At 55.6% G+C, this 20,049-nt stretch overlaps 1 protein-coding gene across 1 annotated transcript in view; it reads right to left on the bottom strand.

Moving 5' to 3' along the window:
- SYNJ2 (synaptojanin 2) overlaps positions 1–20,049 on the bottom strand; it is a 162,868-nt gene that overhangs the window by 84,063 nt on the left and 58,756 nt on the right. The window contains exons 5-7 of the mRNA XM_006882758.1: positions 15,151–15,445; positions 11,331–11,556; positions 5,968–6,051 (exon numbers count right to left, since the gene is read on the bottom strand). Of these exons, the coding sequence (XP_006882820.1) occupies positions 5,968–6,051; positions 11,331–11,556; positions 15,151–15,445 (605 nt within the window). The remainder of the gene's footprint in view (positions 1–5,967; positions 6,052–11,330; positions 11,557–15,150; positions 15,446–20,049) is intronic.

Below are 20,049 nucleotides of genomic sequence, written 5' to 3'. Positions count from 1 at the left end.
ATGAATGGAATTCCAAAATCTCTGTAGATGTTCATTGAAATGAAAAATAAACAAACTAAATTAATAAAAAAAACCCTTCACTGTCAAAAGAAAAGAGGGGATAAATAATGTACACAGCATTGAAACAGATGAGAGAAAGAACTGCTTTAAGAGATTATATGATTAAGAATTATTTGCATGACAACAGTCCAGAGTAAAAGCTGTATATTAAAGTGGACTTGGGAGGGGGAGAACAACAATTAAAGATTTTTGTTTTCCAAAGAGAAAAAGCAAACTCAGGAGGGGCAGGAAGGAAAATGTGCAACAATGAATGAATGAATGAATGGAAATCCAAGTTCTCTATAAACCTGCATTAAAATCTCAATTAAAAAAGAAAACCTTCACTGTCTTGGACACCCTACAGAAGTGACTGAAGCCTGTCCTTAGGGTAGGGTCACTATGAGTCAACATTCACTCTACGGCAACAGATTAGGTTTTTGAAAGGTTAGGCTTTGCAAAGAGAAACAATCCCTCCAAAGAACAGCATTCCGAATGCAGCGCAAGAATTTTCTCTTGAGCCCAGGTTCACACCCTGAATCCCTAAGACACTGCCCTGTGGTCCTCCTCTGAGCTGCAGGACCCGGGAGGCTGGAGAGAGAACACCGGGCCAGGGCCTCTGCGCCCACGCCTCTCATCACTGGGAGTCCCTCTGCCCTTCACTAGGCCCTCTGGCTCCTCTACAAAACTGCTGTGCTGAGAACCACCGCCTGCCCTTCTTGGAACAAAGGTCCAAAAACAGAAGGAAGCCCACCCAGCACCCTGCTTCCCAGGAGGGCAGGCTCGAAGCCCGCCCAGTGCCCTGTTTCCCAGGAGAACAGGCTCCGTGTTTGCTGGGGAAAAGGCATGTGTGGGGACAGGAAGGGAGAACAGAGGGGACTTTCCATGCCTCAGCCTCCTCCAGCGGCTGCGTCACAAGAACTTGACAGCGGATGTAACACACCTGCCCAAGCCACGTGTCCGCATGTGAATGTCAGGGGAAAGGAAGATGCCAGCCGGCAAGGGGCACACATTCTTCAGCAGAGAGGACACGATAAAAAAATACAGTCTTGAGTAACTTATCCAGGAGAGGAATTCAACTGGCAGCTAAAATTTCATGGTGGCTATTTATAAACTGGAAAACCTATTTACATAATGGAGATACAATTGTTAAAAGGTACATGATTCTGGAAGTAGAATCAAGACTCAGGAGTCTGTAATGAAGCAGTGTCTCTGAGAAAACGTGCAGAGAAATGATCAGCCCGGGCAGAGGGATGGGGAGAGAAGGGAGAGGAGGAGGGAGAACACTGAGGAGGGGGGAGGGGAGGGGAAGGGGACACTGGAGGGGAGAGTGGGACACAGAGGAGGGGGAGGGGACACCAAGGAGGGAGAAGAACACTGAGGGGGAGGGAGGGGGACATTGAAGGGGAGAGAATTGAAAAATCCTGGAAACATGAGAGCAGATGGACAAAGGAAGCCGATGGGGAAAGGAAAAGCTCTTAGAGGCTTTAAGTCAACGAGGTGGGCACAGAATGGACTTTTGCCCACTTTGGAACACTGTCAGGAATAAACCAGGCCAAAAGCAGGGACAGTCCTGTGGAAGTCCCTCCAGGCCCTGGTGACCCCACCCCCACCCCGAGTGTCAGCACTGTGCCCACAGGGCTTTCCGTGGCTGGACGTCCCCGGCCAGGTCACCAGGCCTCTCCTGGAGGCAACTTCTGTGGTCAGCTGGTCAGTCTAGAGGCACAGGGACTGGCGATCTCATGAGGACTCCTGATCCGGGAGGGATGGAAGAAATGATGGCCTCTCACGGCCCTGCTCAAACCCCACGACCACGCCGCTTGTACTGCGTGTGCATTTGTGAGGCCTCGCTGTTTTGTCTGTGCTCATTAATTAGGTGAGAAGAGCTTTGGTGGCCTAGTGGTAAGAAGCTGCGCTGCAATCCCAAAGGCACAGGGTTCGAATCCACCAGCTGCTCCACAGCAGAAAAGTGAGCAATCTCCTCCTGTGTGGTTTTCTGCCTCAGAAAATCCACTGAAGGGTCAGCAGTGGGTCAGTTCCAACTCAACAGCGCACAATTCAGAAGCAACAACTCACTTATTATGTTATCTTCATCCTCTATCAATTTAGAATTCAAGACGCTTTAGAAAAAAAAACATCCATAGAAAAATAATCAAGTTTCTAAAACTGTTGGAAGGCCCAGAAGGGAAGCTATAGTGCTAATTCTAGGGATGCTGCTAATTCTGGGGGTGCTGCTACCCCAAAGGCCACTCAGGCGCAGTTCAAAGCCTCTGGCCTCTCAGTGAGAGAATGATGGATAATCTCCTCCTCCTGGCTGTCAGAAGCCTCGGGAACCCAACAGAGGGTCAGCTATGAGTTGATGGCCGTGGGTTGAGTTAGAGACAGAAGTGGCTTCACGGCCCCCTGGTGCTGCAGTGTGTAGGGCACTGGACTGCCACCTGACGTCAGTGGTCTGCATCAGCTGGGTGCTCTGAGGACGGAGGAGAGCAGTTTCTCCCCATTACGATTTACAGCCTGGGAAACCCCACACGAGGGCGGCTGTGACCTGGAGCTGGCTGGGGGAAGTGGGCTTGCTTGTTCGTGGCGCCGTGGGTGAAGTGTTGGGCTGTTAACTGAAAGGCCATAGCTTGAACCCACAGGAGGAATGTGGCAGGCAGGCAGTTTCCATAAGGAAGCCCCATGAGAGGGGTCTGCTTTGTCCTCCAGGGCCACAACGAATCAGAATCGACTTGATGACAGTGACTTTCTGAGGGTCACGGATGTGACCGCTCATGGGTGCAGGGGGGTTGCTGGTGATGAAAGTGTTCTAATATTAGAGCCTGGTGGTGATTATACAACACAATAAATAGACAAAAAATCACATACGCTTTAAATGGGTGAACCTTGTGGCAGGTAAATTATATCTCAGTAAATGCCGATTGGCAGCATCACGTTCGATGGTGAAGAGACTGATATTATTCATAGTTTTAGTGTGCTTGGCTCCACAGTCAACACTCTTGGCACCAGCAGCTGGGGGGGGGGAGACATATTGCAATGGGGAAGTGGGCTGTGAGGGACCTCTCCAAGGCAATGAAGAGCAACAGTGTCTCTCTGGAGACTAAGGTGTGCCTGATACAGGCCATGGTCTTTGCAATCACTTGTTATGCATCAGAGAACTGGGCAATGACTAGGGATGACAGGAGAATGGATGCCTTTGAGCTGTGGCATTGGAGAAGAGTATTGAATATACCATGGACTGCTAAGAAAATGAACAGGTTTGTCCTGGAGAGGGTGAAGCCAGGCTTCTCATTAGAAGCAAGGATTCTGAGCCTCCGTCTGACATACTTTGGACATGCTGCAACGAAGGACCAATCCCTGGAGAGGGACATCATGCTTGGGAGGGTGGAGGAACAGCACAGGACAGGAAGACCCTCTAGGAGATGGACTGATTCAGTGACTGGGGTAATGGGGGTAGGTGTGTCAGGGATAGTGAGATTGGCACAGGATAGGGCAGAGTTTAGATCTGTTGTACTTAAGGTCATTATGAGTCACAGGTGACTCGACAGCACATAACAACAACAACAAATCTGCTTAATAAAAGCAAACCCCATCTTTTTTAGAACCCCCACAGGAATGTCCCACATGTCACGAAGGCCATATGTGTGCTGCCTCTAGTGCCATGTCAGTCTGTCCACCTTGCTGCTCTGTTCACACGGAAAGGCCTGGCACATGTCATGAAGCCACCAGTGAGACTTGGTCCCATCTGCCTCGAGAGTGAACATGGCTGGTTCCCAGGACGGCCAGCACAGGCCGGTCACAGCCATGAAGTCACTGATACCATGTCCTGGCCAGGGCCGTGCTAACTGGTGAACTGGCCCTTGGGACCCGAGCCCTGTTTGGCCAAACCCCATAGCCTGGCAATGGTACCCCACTCCCTGCAGCCCTGGCCCCGCATCTCACAAGGTAACTTGAGCCCCAGTAAGAAGAACCGAAAGTGACAAGGCCATGGAGAGGACCTGTGAGCCCTCCAGAGGTCAGCACTTCCCAAGATGGCGAAGGGGCCCAGGGCACTGCCCAGTGGCCTTGGAGATAAACCCAGGACAAGTGTGTCCTGGACAAAATGCTCCCCCTGTCCTCGCCCCTAAGTCAGAGCGCCACATTCCTTTGGCACCAGTGACTGTGGGTACGGCCGGAGGTATTTTTAGAACTCAGGAAGCTGTGTGGTTCTCACGGGGCTCGGCACAGGCACCCCCAACACCAGACCCTAAGGCCAGGCAGGGTCCTCTCTGTCACCATCCTTGACAGCGCTGTGGCCACACTCTGAATCACTGAATTTGGGTTGTAAGTTGACATAATAATCCCTGAGTACCCCATGTGGCTCACTTCCTCAGCAAAGACACCCCTGCATTGCACTCAGGCCGGCAGAAAGCACTGCACACCCTTGCCAGGCCAAAGTCAGGACCACGGTGTGTGTTGTCTACACAAAAATATCACACATGTACACACACACACACACAGTACATGCTTGCCAGGCTGAAGTTGGGACCATGGTGTGTGCTGTCCATATAAAAATAGCACACGTGTACAAACACACACATACACACACACACACACACACACACACACACACACACACACACACACACGCAGAGCAAATGCTTGGCAGGCCAAAGCCTGGATCATAATGTGTGTTGTCTACATAAAAATACCACATGTGTAAATACACACGCGCACACAGCTTACACTTGCCAGGCTGAAGTTAGGACCAGAGTATGTGCTGTTTACATAAGAATACCACACGTGTACAAACACAGAGAGCGAGCACACACTTGCCAGGCCAAAGCGGGACCAGAGTGTGTGCTGTCTACATAAAAACACCACACATGTGTACACACACACACACACACAGGACACGCTTGCCAGGCCAAAGCGGGACCAGAGTGTGTGCTGTCTACATAAAACACCACACGTAGATACATATATACAGTACACATAGACACACTTACGCAAACCTTCATACAAACACAATACACACACGCTCCCCACCCCCATGTTTACACAGTCACACATGTACACTCATGGATATGCACATATCCACACACAGTCACGAGTCCCCTCACACAGACAGATCACACACGTCTGTGTGTCCACTTCGACAGCACAGGACAGGGTTCAGACCTGTTGTTCACAGGGGTCATTCTCGGCTGGATGGCACCTAACACCACCACAGACACACACACAGAGAACATTCACCACCTATTCACACACATGGATGAATGCCACTCCACACACCTGCACATCCACACATATACGACGTACACATACACTTCTGCATACACATAGGTACACCCTCACACGTCCGCACACAAACACACGCCCCACCCAGTACACTCACGCATACACATACCACATCCACAAACAGGCATTCACACAGATGTACACACCGACACGGACACTTATACACATATACACCCTGTGTGTACATAAGGAGCACACATGGCCTAGTGGCAAGAAGCTGTGCTGCAATCCCAAAGGCGTATGGTTCGAGGCCACCAGCTGCTCCATGGGAGAAAGATGGGCAATCTCCTCCCATGAGATTAACTGCCTCTGAAAACCCACCGGAGGGTCAGCTATGGGTCAGTTCTGACTGTGAGGTATACAACAACAACATTCGTACATACACCCATGTTCCCACATCCACGTTTCTTCATACGCTAACACACAGAGATATGTCTATCACACTCCACACACCAGCACATCCACAACACACACACACACACGCTCTCACACGTGTGCACACACACACAGCACATACCCCAGCCACGAGCTCACAGCCAGGCTGAGATGAGCTGAGGCCGTAGCAGCTAAAGATCCCGCTGGGGACTGCCCCGTGGTGAGGACCAGAAGGCGGTGGCTGCCACTCATGGTCACGGTGGGGTCCCCATGACTCACCTGAAGGCCTGGCTGCTCCCAAAACAGCGGCACGGAGCCCCGGATCTGGACAAAAGACGACACCCCATCATCCATGTAAATTGTCTGCTCGGGGAGGAGACATAGAGGAGGGTCAGTGACGGCGAGTGCCCGGCTGCGTAACCGGATCCCGCCGAGACCCAACACCACAGCCGGCGCGCGGATGGCCCTCTCCTCGGGCCAGCGCGGCGGCCTCCAGGCCCAGTGCCATGCCACTGACCGAGTGCCCTGTCCCCAGGGTCAGCTGCAACAGGCGGGGCCACCCTCTCAGGACGTGACCTCACTGACCTCCCCAAGGCCCCGCAGGGCCAGCCACATTGGGGACCAAGCAGGCTGCACTCGGATCCGGGGAGACCTTCCTCAGTGGTCAGCTGCCATCCAGTCAGCCCTGGCTCATGGTGGCACTGCGCCAACTGGGTGCACGCTGTCCTGTCCTGCACCATCTCCACCACAGCTACAGTCACCCACAGGGTGGTCACAGGCTAGCTTTCACATCCAGGCCTCTCTTCCCAGAACTGACCGCATGAGGCTCACTGGCTGGGAATGGAACCTGGGTCTCCGTCATGGAGGGGGAGAACTCTCCACTGAGCCCCTGTGGCTCCCACACGGCCTGCCTTTAAGCCCCCATTTTTACCTTGTTACTCTGCTAACGGCAGTGGCCTTAACAAAGCATAAAGGACAGTCACTGCCAAGAATGCCTACTCCAGTCAACCTTGAGCTTGTGGACTGAAGAGCTGAACTTGCCTTTGATCCTGGCCCTGTTCCAGTGCCCTGACACACACTACCTCCACACACAACACGGCTTCCCCAGTCTTCTGCATGATGGTGCCTACATGGATAGAATCTCTACTTCTGTTTTAAAAACTGTCCCTCCTCGCCACCCCCAGGCACCCCACTCCGAGGGGACCTCCAGACCACGCATGTCATGTAAGAGAGTCTTCAGAGGACACGAGGAGCCGGTATCAGATGTGCGGCCCCTATCTGGTAACCAGACGCTGGCCTGGCAGGATGGCCGGCCGGTCCTTTCCACGGCTCGCTGCCTCTCCCTTACCGGGTCGCTTTCCACGCTGGGAGATGGTGCTTGGGTGGCACATGCATTAGTCATTCAGGGGCGGCTGGGAAAGCAGAGCTGGCAGTGGGACCCACTGAGCCTGTGTCCACAGGGGTCTGCCCACTCCAGAGAGAATGGCACCCTGCACTGGGGAGGCTGCCACCTGGGTCCACATGTCAGTCCTGTGCCCCCAGTACTGACCAGGCCAGTGCTGACCAAGGGGTACACAAAGTGCTGCAGGGACCAGGTGCCAGGTATGCATACACACACACACACTCACCCTCTCACACTCCATCTCTCCCTCTCACACATGCACCCTCTCTCACACACACTTACCCTCACACTCCCTCCTTTCACACTCCCATCTCTCCCCCTCACACATGCACCCTCTCTCTCTCACACACACTCACCCTCTCACACTCCCATCTCCCCCCACACACAGACACACACATACGTGTACAAACGTGCACACACACAGCTGGCCATGGAGATATATGTGGTGGTTCTGGTTCAGGTCCAGGAAGTGCCCCCTCCCAGGATCCTGAGCGTTTACTTTCTGAAGGGCCCGCCAAGTTCCCCCAGGAAGCTGGTCTGCTCCTCGGGGAACCCAGTCAGACAACTGTCAAAGCAAAGTGACCAGTCAATCAGCTGCCTCCAGTCTCGGGCACTAGTGCCCTCATGATCTCCAGCCTCAGAGACTTGATGGAGGGTGGCCAAGCGTTGATGGCAGTGGGTTTATTTGATGACAGGCAACACAGGGCCCAGCCTGGGCCTTCACTGCCCTCTCCCTGTCTCTGCTCCCTGTAGCCCCACACAGACTCTAGGCATGGCCTCTCCTGGTCTTCATCTAGCCGGTGACTTCTCTGTCTCTGGCCAGGCACTGGCCGGACGTCACTGGGAGGGCAGAAGTCGACCTAAGAGGGCCACCCCTGATCTGTCTGGCTACATGGTCGGTAACAGATGACACACCACTGGGATGTGCTTGGGTCCACCTCCTGGTGGCAGCAAGGACACCTTCACGTGGTCTGGGAAGTGAGTTCTCACCTGTCCTGGTTGGGATTGTCGCCTCTCACATCCCAGGTCACTCTTAGGGTCTCTCTGAGTCACTGAGAACACCCTGGCCTGTCTGTCCCCCAGGAAGAACCATGGTGGGCTATTCTAAGCAGGCTCGGGCCCATTGGCCAGCAAAGGGGTGCTCTGGGCGCAGAAACTCAGTCCCTCAACGCTGCTGTCTCAGAAATGCCATCAGCGGGGACTTGAACAGACAAAACGGGACACAGTGAGGGGCAGGGTCTGAACTCAGGGTGAGCTCCAGGGGAGGGCTGGCAGCTCAGCCTCTCTGAGCCCCACCTCCTCCTGCCATTCATGTTTCCAGTTCTCGGTCTAGCCTGACCTTACTACGTCTCAAAAGTCACTAGACGTAGGACACAGCCTACAGTGATACGGCCTCATTAAGTGATGATATGATTAAGGGAATCCGGCTTCCAAGAAGGGTTCATGTCCAGGGTGTGCTGTAGCTGGTAGGCACTGCGGGGTCAGCTGAGCTCACAGTGACCCCGGGAACAATGGACTGAGACCTGCCTGATTCGGCCCCAGCCCCATGGTGTCTGCTATGCGTGGGCTCTTTGATGCGGTTACTGTGTCAGTCCGTCTCATTAAGGATCTCCTCCGCCAATCCTCTACTTTTCCAAGCATGATGCCTTCCTTTTCCAAGGACCGGCTCCTGACAACATGACCAGAGTGTGTGAGCTGAAGCCTGACCATCCTTGCTTCTAAGGAGACCCTGGTTGCACTTCTCCCAGGATGTTTGTTTGTCTTTCTGGCAGTCCACGGTACGCTCCATGTCCTTTGCTAACATCACAGGCCTACAAGTGTTAGGGTGGACAGCATTTATTTTGGGAGACATACTTCAATCTCCAACAAGCCTCACGCCCTGTTACAAGTCTGTGGAGAAAGCAAAACCACCGAGGGGTTAAACACGCAGAGCCGGGCCTCAGTCAGCAGCACCTGCGGTTCCCCGAGCCAACAACAGCTGGGGTTTCTGGCTGCCGGTCAGCCTGCCCTTACTGGAGACAGCACCAATGCACCCAGCACGTGTTGTTGTGTTCCAGAGCCCAGAGGACAGAAAAGGATGCCCGAGCCAGCAAAGAAGCCAGGAAGGGCCCAAAGGCTGACGGGAGCAGAAGCCCCTGCTCATCCTGAGGGGGAAGGTGGAGGCATGGCAGCGCCCTGGACGCTGGCGAGTGGCTGGTTCTCCTCAGGCATTTCTCTAAGGCCCTGTGGGAATCAGGAGATGAGAAGACGAGGCCTTGCCCCAGCCCCAGCCATTACCGTGAAAACATGAGGGGAAAAACTCTGTCTGCAGACACGCGGGTGTGAAACAACTATCCAGGCCTGGGAAAACGCCTGCTCACTGTGGGAAAGCGGAGAAAGAGACTGAGCGGAGAGGAAGCCAAAGGTCGCACATCTACAGAGGCCTCTGCCACAGGGTCACATCCCCTGACCTCCGAGTGGCTGAATCCTTTTGGAAAGTCCAGTTGACAGTGACAGGAACATTTCATGGATCAAGGTTAATGACGTCAGTGACCCGCAGCCCTGTGAAAAAGCTGGACAGGCTAAAGCTGTGTGAGGGAGATGATGGTTAACGGTACGTGTGAACACGGCCATGATTCCCAGCAGAATGGAAGGATCCTGGAGGCTCTAAATTCTAAACTCTCCGTTGGTAAAGAGCCGGCTCAGGAACGACGTCACCAGCCTTGGTCTAAAGGAGGGAAGTCTGCTTTGGGTGTGGCCTGCACTGGATGTACACCTGGACGCTATGGCAAAGCTAGCGAGCTTCTACCCGGTCCTGCATGCGGCTTGAGCCAGCAGCCTCCTGTATCTGCTGATTTGGGACTTGTTAGCCTCTGAAGCCAGCAGCCTGCTGCCCTGCTCGCTGCCCTGCTCGCTGCCTTGCTCACTGCCCGTGGAGCCTCCCCAGACGCAGCTCTCCTGAGACCTGAGGCTCAGAGCTGGACCGCCGGCCTCCTCCAGCACGTGAGCACACAGAAGACTCCTCTGGGGTTTCTCCTTGGGAGGATCTTATTGGGAGAATTCTACCTTGTCCGACAGGGACACTGAGAGTTAGAATCAACTCAGTGGCGGCAGGCTCGGGTTTGGTTTTGGGTTCTCACAAGCAATCCCTCTGCTGGCAGCAGCAGTAGGGACAAGGAACCACAAAACCGAGTCTCCCAAATCAACAAGCCCCCGCTGTGTGTTATACCTGTGTCTTCGCTGAGGTTCTCAGAGCTGCAGCCTGCAGACAGCAAGTCAGACAGAAAAATCAACGGGTGAAGCACACGGTGTACACCTGGGAGCTGAGACAGCCCACCCCGGGGATCAGCCTGGCTCTTCCCAGGAGCCACTCCACTTAGCTCGTTGGCTGAATAAAAACAGACTCAATCCTTCTCTCTCCTTTCCGGGGTCCCATCGTCCTGAGAAGCTTTTCCAAGCAGAGGGTTTCATTCATCAGCTGTTCTTTGAAGAACTTCCACTTGTGGGTGACCACAGCAAAGGGTCTTGATTCCTTTTTAGCTAAAAATACTTCAAGTAAGCAACATTCTCCCACATGAGAAGTGGAGTCAAAAATACCCACTCGACAGCCCTGGCTGGATGTGCAGGCCCAGCCCAGTTACACAATCCAGTGTCCATCAGCACCTCAGAAACTTCTCCCACATCCTCCTGCCTTTCTGTCCGTGCTGAGTCCCAGGAGGGGGTCAGGATCTGGGTGGAGGAAGAATTCAGGTCCAGGTCCCCAGGGGGTGGACACAGGATATACTCGCTGCTAACCTCAAGCAGTTTCTCTGGAAGAAGTGCACCTCGAATATTCCTTACAAGTGAGGTCGGGAGACTTTGGATACGATGAGGACGGCCATCACGGTGGAAGAACATCAAGCTTGGAGAAGTGGAAGGTCAGAGAGAAAGAAGATTAGAGATGAGATGGACTGACCCAGACAGCACCACGGCCTCAAACACAGGACCAGCTGTGAAGATGGCGCGGGATGAGACCCACAGAGTCACTGCGAGTTGGAAGTGACTCAGCGACAGTCACTTAAAGGTCGGTGGTTCTAACCACTTCTTGGTACTGAGGAAGAAAGGCCTGGAAACTGCTCTGTAAACGACGGGACCAGGAAACCACACGGGGCAGTTCCACCCTGCAGCACACGCGTCACCAGGAGGCAGCATTAACCCCACGGACCTGTGTGTCTGGTCTGTGGCTACACTGAGCGCCCCGAGCCACAGCCCGGCCACTCACCTGCTCCGTCTCCACGAAGTTGGACACGTAGCCATCATCATTGACCCCGCGGGTGTGGAAGCGAGCGCCGGCCCGCTCGCAGCTGATGCGGGAGATGAGGCAGGCCTTGGCCTGTTTGTGCGAGGCGTACACAGTGCGGATGGCCACCACCCCGCAGATGACCTTCAGCAGCCAGTCGGAGCAGCTCACCTGGTGGTGCTTCAGAGGCACGTGCAACAGCTGGTTCCTGCAGAGCGGAGAGGTGACCAGGGTGTCCTGAGAGGTGTCAGAGGCACCTGGGGGCCCAGGACGCAGGCTCGGGGAGAAGGGGTGGCAAAGGCATAATGCCCCCAGGCACTTTCCACCACAGACAGGTAGCCCCGGAAGACCCCAGAGACGTGTGGAAGGGCTGGGGGGGGGGGTGGATCCTGTCCCAGTAAACCAGATGCCATCAATTCAACTTCAACTCAAAGCATTTCATGGGTCGGAACAAAACTGGCCCTAAGGGGTTTTCAACAGCTGACGGCTCAGGAGACAGCCAGATGTTCCTGGGTGAACTTGAACCTTCAACCTTCCAGCCAGCACCTACTTGCATTAACCACTGAATCCTCCTGGGCCTTCTCTCCCCTGACAGGAAGCCTTGTTACAAGGTTCCCTGGAAGCAAAGCCAGGAATGGACCTTCAGAGAATTTCCTAGACGCCCTGGGTTTTACCCTGTGATCTCCACATTTTCCCCTAGACCCAATCACTTTAAAATTCAATGGCATACCCAACATACGCATGTTTATTTCAATATTATACACACACTGGGACATGATAATGAAGGCTTGGGCACAGAATCCAACATAAGTAATAAAGGGTGGAAAGCCAGTAAACCTTAGTTCAAGTACAAGGTCTCCACCCCACCCCATCCCCAGGGGCTGCCATGCCCCGAGGCACCCTGGTGTCAGTGACAGTAGCTGTGGGATGACAGCAGCGCTGACCTAGCAGATCAGGCCCATTTGAGGGACTTCCAGATAAGCTCATTTCATCCTCAAAAGGGCTGTTTGTGAAAGTTAGGAACACTGGCCCCATTCCACAGATTCAGAAACTGAGGCTCAGAGAAGCCCAGTCCTAGCCAAGGTCGCAAAGTCGGGCTCCACGTGGCCTGGGCCTGGGTGGAGACTGTTCAGGTCAGTCCTGGCTCCGAAGGGCCTATCCTCTCCATCTCCCACATCCCTGGGCCTCCCCCTCCCAAAGAAGGGGTTGCTCTGGGAAGTGATAACTCAGCTAAGGTGCATGTACCAGCAGGCCCTGGGGCACACCTCGGCTACGTCCACCTCTACATTATACACCAGGGGCCAAGCCAGCCCTGAGCCCACCGCCCCTTGGGGAATGAAGACCATCGTGGGAGCCTCCTTATGTCAGACATCAAGCTGGACCACGATGTCCTACTTGTCTAAGGGGGACACCACCATCTGTAGGTCCTCCTCACTGCTGGATGCACCCTTCTCATAGCCATTGCCTCCCCTTCTATGAGAAGTCACCCCCACCCCTCTCAGCTCTCTGCTAACTCAGGCTCTAGACCCCTCCTCCAACCCCTTCAGCCCACATCTCCACTGTCCCGAGCACATCTGCTGGAGACAGGCCACGGAGCAATGCTTCACACCCTGCGTCACTCACTCTAAGACCTGCCCACCCGCTCAGTGACCAATGCCATGAATGCGCACGCGGCAGCAAAGCAAGGCTTCCAGAACATTCCAGAGTCAGCTGACCAGGCAGTCATGACCACCGTCCTGGGCATCCGAAGCGGAATAACCCCAGGTGACCCCTGGTCCTGTGAGTCAGCCTCTCCTGAGCCTGGGCGGGAGGACACCCACACCCAAGCAGGAAGGACCCTCGAGTGTACAGGAGAGTGGGGCCCGGTGGTCCCTCCAGGGTGGAGCTGTGAGGGGAAAGGCCGACACTGTGATCTCTGAGTGACCACTGTGATCTCCGAGGGACCGTCACCCCACGCTCTCCCAGATCTAAGCATCTGGCTTGGGCTCGGCCACTGGGACAATGTCCAGGCTCACCAGCCAGCAGCGGTGACTCACTGGCCCAGGTCAGTTCTGAGGTCTCTGCTCAGAGCTGGCACCATGTCCTGCAGCTGGGCACTGACCCACGCAGCCTCCTCTCAGGCCCAGGACCATATCAGAGGGAACTTCATGGAGTGACTGGGCCCCGGCACCCTCAACCACCACCTCTCTGCATTATTTCCTGTGTCCTCCACGCCCAGCAGAGCAGCTCACTCTCCACATGGCCTGCGCAGAGGCCAGAGTACCCCTCGGCTTCCTGTCCTCTGAGGTGGCCCCTCTGCTTCTCTGCACTCTGACAGGGCACCCTGCAGACCTAGGGAGCCCTCTATGCACCCCCAGAGCCTGCAGATACCTCCTTGGATGCCAGCTGGGGTTGGGGGGAGCGGGGGGGGAGCAGAAACCAGATCCAGCCCAGAACTGCTGGACCATCCAACCCCAGACGTTAACCAGCCCAGGTGGAAATTCATTCTCCTGTAACCAGGTCAAACCAACAGCCATCAAGTGGACCCCAACTCGCGACACCCCCGTGTGTGTCTGAGTAGAACAGGGCTCCACCGGGGTTTCAGCGGCTGGTCTTCCAGAAATAGATTGCCAGTCCTTTCTTCTGAGGTGCCCCAGGTAGACCTCCAGGTTAGCATGTGGTGCAATCATACAATCACCACAGATCCCCCAGGAGGACTTGGGGACACATGCAGAACCATGGCCCTGAGCCTTTCTCTGAACAGAAGCTGGGTGTCCCCCCCCCACATCCCACAGCCCTTTCTACAGAATCCACACCCCTTCAAGTTCACAGTCCCTGACACGGTGGGTACCCAGTGCTCCAGGCAAGCAGGGTCTCCTCCTGCTCACGTGCCCATTACAGGCAGTGGACAACGCCGTGCTGTCCTCCTCAGATCCTGCCCTACATCGGGGCAGGTGGCATCTCTCTCATAACACCTTCCTACAGCATCAGAGCCGCTTTTCATGGTCACCAGCCCTCACGGGACGAAGTCAGCCAGGTGAGTGGGAGCTTATGGAATCAAATGCTTCACCTCTGTGCCACCAAGGGTCTTTGAACAGAGCCCAGGGGTCACTGGCCGCTGGGGGTTAACTAAGCCCATGAAGTGGACAAAGGCGTTAAAATCTTCCTGGAAGCATGAACAGCTGCCCATACACGAGGCACAAGCCCCCTTAACGATTCTGACCCCATGCACGACAGGGGAGAACCGAGCTCCATGGGGTTTCTGTGACTGAGTTTTTAGAAGTAGGTTGATTGCCAGGCCTTTCTTCTGAGCTGTCCCTGGGTGGATTTGAACTCTCCACCTTTTCAGTACTGGTTAGCATATTAGCAGTTTACATCACTCGAAGATTCCAAGCCCACATCTAGCACCCTGGAGGCAGGGAACGTGTCCACCCTCCGTCGTGCTCACACTGAGCAGGCCTGACGGCCACCCTCGGCAGACCCAGGGCAGGGTGGGGAGTGGGGGTTAAGGTGAGAGGTGACAGTCCCTTACCAGGCCCGGATGGTGACCCTTGGGTGATTCGGGGGGGCGGGGGGTGAGAGTTACGGTTAAGGTGAGAGGTAACAGGCCCTTACCAGGCCCGGATGGCCACCCTCAGGTGAAGGTGATCCAGGGCAGGGATGGGGGGGGGTCACTCATGTTAGAACAGGACAGGGGTGGGGAGTGAGGGTTGGAGTTCCACCTGGGTGATCCTGGGTGGGAGTGGAGGGGTCACTCATGGTAGAACAGGATGGGGCTGGGAGGTGGGGGTCAGGGTTAGGGTGAGAGGTGATGGTCCCTCACCAGAAGAAGGCATTCCCGCTTTCATAGGGGTCCCCGCCCTGCTTCTGCGCCCGCACAGTCAGGTCGAAGCGGGACCCATTGTTGGAGCAGCAGAAGTAGAACACGCCCGAGTTGAGTATCTTCTTCAGGGCCAAGAGCCGGTCCTCCTCTCCGCCTGCGTCCTGGAGTGGGAAGAAGTCAGTGGCTGTGATCTTGTAGATTTCAGCCTCTGGGATTCTGCCCACCGAGGTGCAGCCAGTCACCAGGACCAGGAAGCTCAGGGTGGTGTCACCTGGGAGAGAAGACGACAAGAGGGCTTAGGACAGGAGCCAGCAGGCCTGGAGAGGGTCAGCGTGGGAGCTGTCAATGGTCCCTTCCAGCCCGGCCAATCCCACATTCATGAGTAAAAACCCTGCTCTGCTAGGCTTTCAGGGGGTGATTTCTCAGAAACAGAGCACAAGGTTTTCTTTAACGTTTCAGTTAGCAGCCGGGCCCACTGTGACACCCAGGGACCTCTTGTCTCACAGTGGCTGTCCTGACCGAGGTCTCGGGGGGGGGGGGGGGCTGCCTGTGTTCACAGAGGCTTCTCATCTCCATTCCTCACAGAAGCAAACAGGGCGAGGCCTCAGGAGGGACCAGTCCCTGGAGAAGGATGTCTGGCTTGGACAAGCAGAGTGTCATCAGGAAAGAGGAAGCCCGCCCCGCCCCCAGGGTGGACGGACACAGTGGCTGCAGCAGTGGGCTCAAGATGGCAGAAATTGTGAGGACAGTGCAGACCAGGGCAGGCTGGGGCAGACCAGGGCAGGGCGGGGCAGGAAGGGGCAGGCTGGGGCAGCCGGGGCGGGCCGGGGCAGACCAGGGCGGGCCAGGGCAGCGGGCCAGGGCAGCCAGGGCGGGCCGGGGCAGACCAGGGCAGGCCGGGGCAGACCACGGCGGGCCGGGGCAGCTAGGGACAGGCAGAGGTGGGGGGGCGCGGGGCAGGGTGCCATGCTCACAGGTCACTAAGACCTAGCACCAAGTCAACAGCACCTACGACCGACGGACAAGGGTAATTCTGCAGGATTGTGGGTCTTTCTGCGTTGTCCAGCTTCTAGTTGTGCTCCTTTGTCGTACCGCACCCCACTTATCCCATCATCTCCCCAAACGTCCAGCTCCAGGCTGTGCTCCCATGTCCTTCCCGACCCCACCCCACACAGTGTCCCCAAATGTCACCCACAGCTCCTCAGCATGCCACTCGGTCCTAGTCCCCACTCTTAACACCCCATCTCACTTGTGACAACATGTTCCCTGAACACCTACAACACGTGCCCATGAGAACTCCATGTCCACTGCCCCACTGCCCCCTCCCAGTGCCCACCCCACACTGACTGGCTGAAGTTCCTTCAACACTCCACCCCCAAACACCCATAGTTGCGTCATCAAGCTGGAACCAACCCAGAGCTGACCGTCCAGCAGGCTTTCAGAGGCAGTAAACCACAATGCTGGAGCAGGCTTTCAGAGGCAGTAAACCGCAATGCTGGAGGTGGCCCATCCATCCGAGCAGCAGCTGGTGGATTTGAACTGTGTGCCTTTGGGTTGGCAGCGCAGGTTCTTACCCACTAGGCTACCAAAGCTCCCTGAGAACAGCTACAGGTTCACCTTGCTGTAACTTACTCCTTTCTCCCTCAGAGCAACTGAAATCACCTCCTCCAAGAAGGCCTCCAGGAGTGGCTGGGTGCCCTCCTATGCTGCCCACACCTTGCCAACACCAACTCTCACAGCTAGTACCTCCCTACCCTCCCACCTCATGGAGGGCCCAGTGATGAGGTTTGCCCCACTACACCTCTCAGGCCCTCAAAAGGGGGCTGGTGTCAGAGTTGGGATGATATGGGATGTTGCCCAGCACTGGGGCCCCTTCATGGGCAGGCTAATGTGGTTCTACGCAGGACACCTTGGACGCCTTGTGGGGGTAGGCTAATATAAGGGTGCCACCCAGTATACCTTAGGGCCCCTCAGAGGTGGGCCAATATGGGCGGGCCAACCAGCACTACATGCATACTGTGGGTCTCTCAGGAACAGACTGATACGAGGGTGCTGCCCAGCACACCCTGGGCATTTCAGGTGTCAGCTGATATGGGGCACCACCCCACAGCCTGTGGGTCCCTCCAGGCAAGCTTAGGGCGGGCTCGTCAGGGGCAGGTGCCACCCAGCAGCTAGTGGGCACTTCGACAGTGGCTTGGAGAAGGGTCAGCCAGCACTGAAAACATCCAGCAAGGACTTGGCAAATATTTCCAAAACGAGCTAATGAGAGAATAGCTCACAAAGCCACGTGAGGGGTTTCCAGAGCCCTCTCAGGGGTCCCTGCCACTGTCCACTCCCTGTCCTTATGTAGCAGGACCCTGGCACACACAGGAGAGGTCTGAGGAAGTGGACGATGGCCTGGCTCTCTGCCCAGAAGGATGGGACACAGCCCCCACCCTCCTCAACCTCAGATGGAGAGACCCACGTGCCAAGATGGTGTCCCCGGGTAGGACATGTGAGTGGACAGGCAGCCAGGTGAGTGTCCCCTACCCCTGCTCAGTGCCCCCCCTCAGGCTATGGTCCACAGACCCAGGCCCCACCCAGCCCAACTTCAAGGACCCCCAGTGGGACCTGCTTCAAACATCACTGAGTATCACACAGGGAAGGAGGCCTGGTGGTGCAGTAGTTAGACACTTGGCTGCTAACCATGAAGTCAGCAGTTCAAACCCAAGAGCTGCCCCATGGGAGAAAGATGGTACTGTCCGCTCCTGCAAAGACGTGCAAACTTACAAGCCCGCTGGGGCAATGTGCTCTCTCCTGTGAAGTTGCTAGAGGGAGGCTAACTGGTAGAAGCTGTGCTGCTAACCCACAGGCAGGCAGTTCGAATCCACCAGCTTCTCCATGGGAGAAGGATGAGCAATCTCCCATGTGATCTGCTGTCTCTGAAGACCTGCTGGACGGTCAGCTATGGCTTGGTCCCAGCTTGGCAGTGTATGTGAGCAACAGTCAGCTGAGAGGGTTTGGGGTTTGGTTTACCATCTCTGGATGGAGTTCCTGGGTGCACAAAGGGTTAAAAAATCCACTTTCCCCTAAAGGTTAGAGGTTCAAGGCTCACGGTCCCTCAGGAGAAAGACTTAGTGACTGTTACCCAGCTTTGAGAAGCCGGAAATCCGCCCACCTGTGGGTCTGTGATGACCTTGGCAGAGAACTGGGCAGTTTTGTAATTTCAATTCTGGGAGTTGCAACAGCCCAGATGGGTGGGAAGGGAACAGAGAGGCCCCTGGCGCTGAGGGAGATTATGACCTTGAGGCATTCTGTGCCAGGTGCCAGGGGCGGGGCTTAGTAAGCAGGGCAGGTAGAGGTGACGTGGGGTTGGCATCCACCACGACAGCCTAGAGGAGGCTGTATCCCCTAAGTCAGGTGGGAGGAAGGCCCAGGGAGACCCCTGCCTCTCCTGAAGGGCTCTGCACAGGGGGAGTAGGGAAACCCCTCACCTTGGGCCCCACCCAGCTGGCAGAGCCCAGAGAGTCTGCCAGGCGTGGGAATCAGAAGCGCTGTGGAAAATTTTCCTTTCAATCCCTCCATCCGACTTGTGAAGCGGATTCCTAACAGCACTCCCTCAACAGCCCCTGCGTGGGGGGAGTCCCTGGCACCAGTCCACCCTCCTTTTGAAGGCAGCCAGCATTTCCTGCTCAGGACAGCGGTGCCCGGGGGTGGCCAGGGACAGGCACACAGCAGCAGGCGTTAACAGCTCCCAAAATAAACCAAGAAAGAGAAGGGGCCACTGCCACAGCAGACATACCGGGCTCCGGGCCCTGAGATGTTGGCTTGCTTCACTAACAGAGGCTGGAGGTTCTGGACACCTTGGAGTGCTTCGGGGGAAAGGCCTGGGGATCGCTCTGCACACCTCACAGAGCACAGCCCTGTTCTGATCCTCAGACCCTCCTGGGCTGGGGCTGAGGCAAAGGTGACTTCACCTGAACGAGGGAGTGCTCATGGGGGAGAGAAGCCACTATCTGGGGCCCAGACAGCAGGTGGCACACCTGGCGGTGCTTACGTGGTGCCAGGTGCTACGCACCTCAGTTAGTCCTCCCAATACCCCCATGGCAATGGGACCATCCCCAGCCCAGAGAGGAAGCAGCCAGCAGCGGGTGACACACTTGGTAGTGCTTACCTGGTACCAGGTGCTATGTGACTCATTTAGTCCTCCCAACACCCCCATGGCAATGAGACCATCCCCAGCCCAGAGAGGAAGCAGCCGGCAGTAGGTGACACAGCAGAACAGCAGTTCAGACGCCCCTCCCGGTTCCAGCCCCTGAGCAGGGCCATCCAGCCAGGTCTGCCTCGTACCTGTGTTCTGGGAGGGAGACCGCCGAGCTGCCTGACAGCTCTGTTTTCACAGGGCTGTAATTATCATTTCATAAACAGGAAGTTGTCACCCTGGGGAGTGGGCATCTGCCTGAGGAACCTGGGGAGCCCCGAGCTAGAACCGAGAGGAAACAAGCCCAGGCTCCTGGTGCCCGTGAGCCCCGCTGACCTCAGCATACCGCCCACTGGACAGTGTTCACACACTGCAATGCTTGGACACCAAGGTCTCCACCACTGGTTTCAATAGTTGTAAATGAAATCTGGGGGCTCCTGTCGCCTTGTGCACGGGGAGCTGTTCTACTAACATAAGGACCACACTCTCCATGGCTCAAAACCACCAGAAAAACAGACAAGCTTCTCCGTGCAATTTACAGCTCGGACATCCCATGAGGTTAACAATGGATTCTGAGTCGATGGCAGTGAGAGTAAGACAAACAAAATACAAATGTTTCTGTGTATTCTAAATACTACTGTGTCACCACAGAGCTATCACAGTTCTGTGCATCATCTGATGGTGGTGCTGGTGGTGGAGGTTGGGGGGTGGAGGTGGGG

This window comes from Elephantulus edwardii, unplaced genomic scaffold (assembly GCF_000299155.1).
Source record: "Elephantulus edwardii isolate Elephantulus edwardi_28Jun2011 unplaced genomic scaffold, EleEdw1.0 scaffold00024, whole genome shotgun sequence".
Classification (NCBI taxonomy): domain Eukaryota; kingdom Metazoa; phylum Chordata; class Mammalia; order Macroscelidea; family Macroscelididae; genus Elephantulus; species Elephantulus edwardii.
This window is presented reverse-complemented; position numbering and strand designations above follow the sequence as displayed.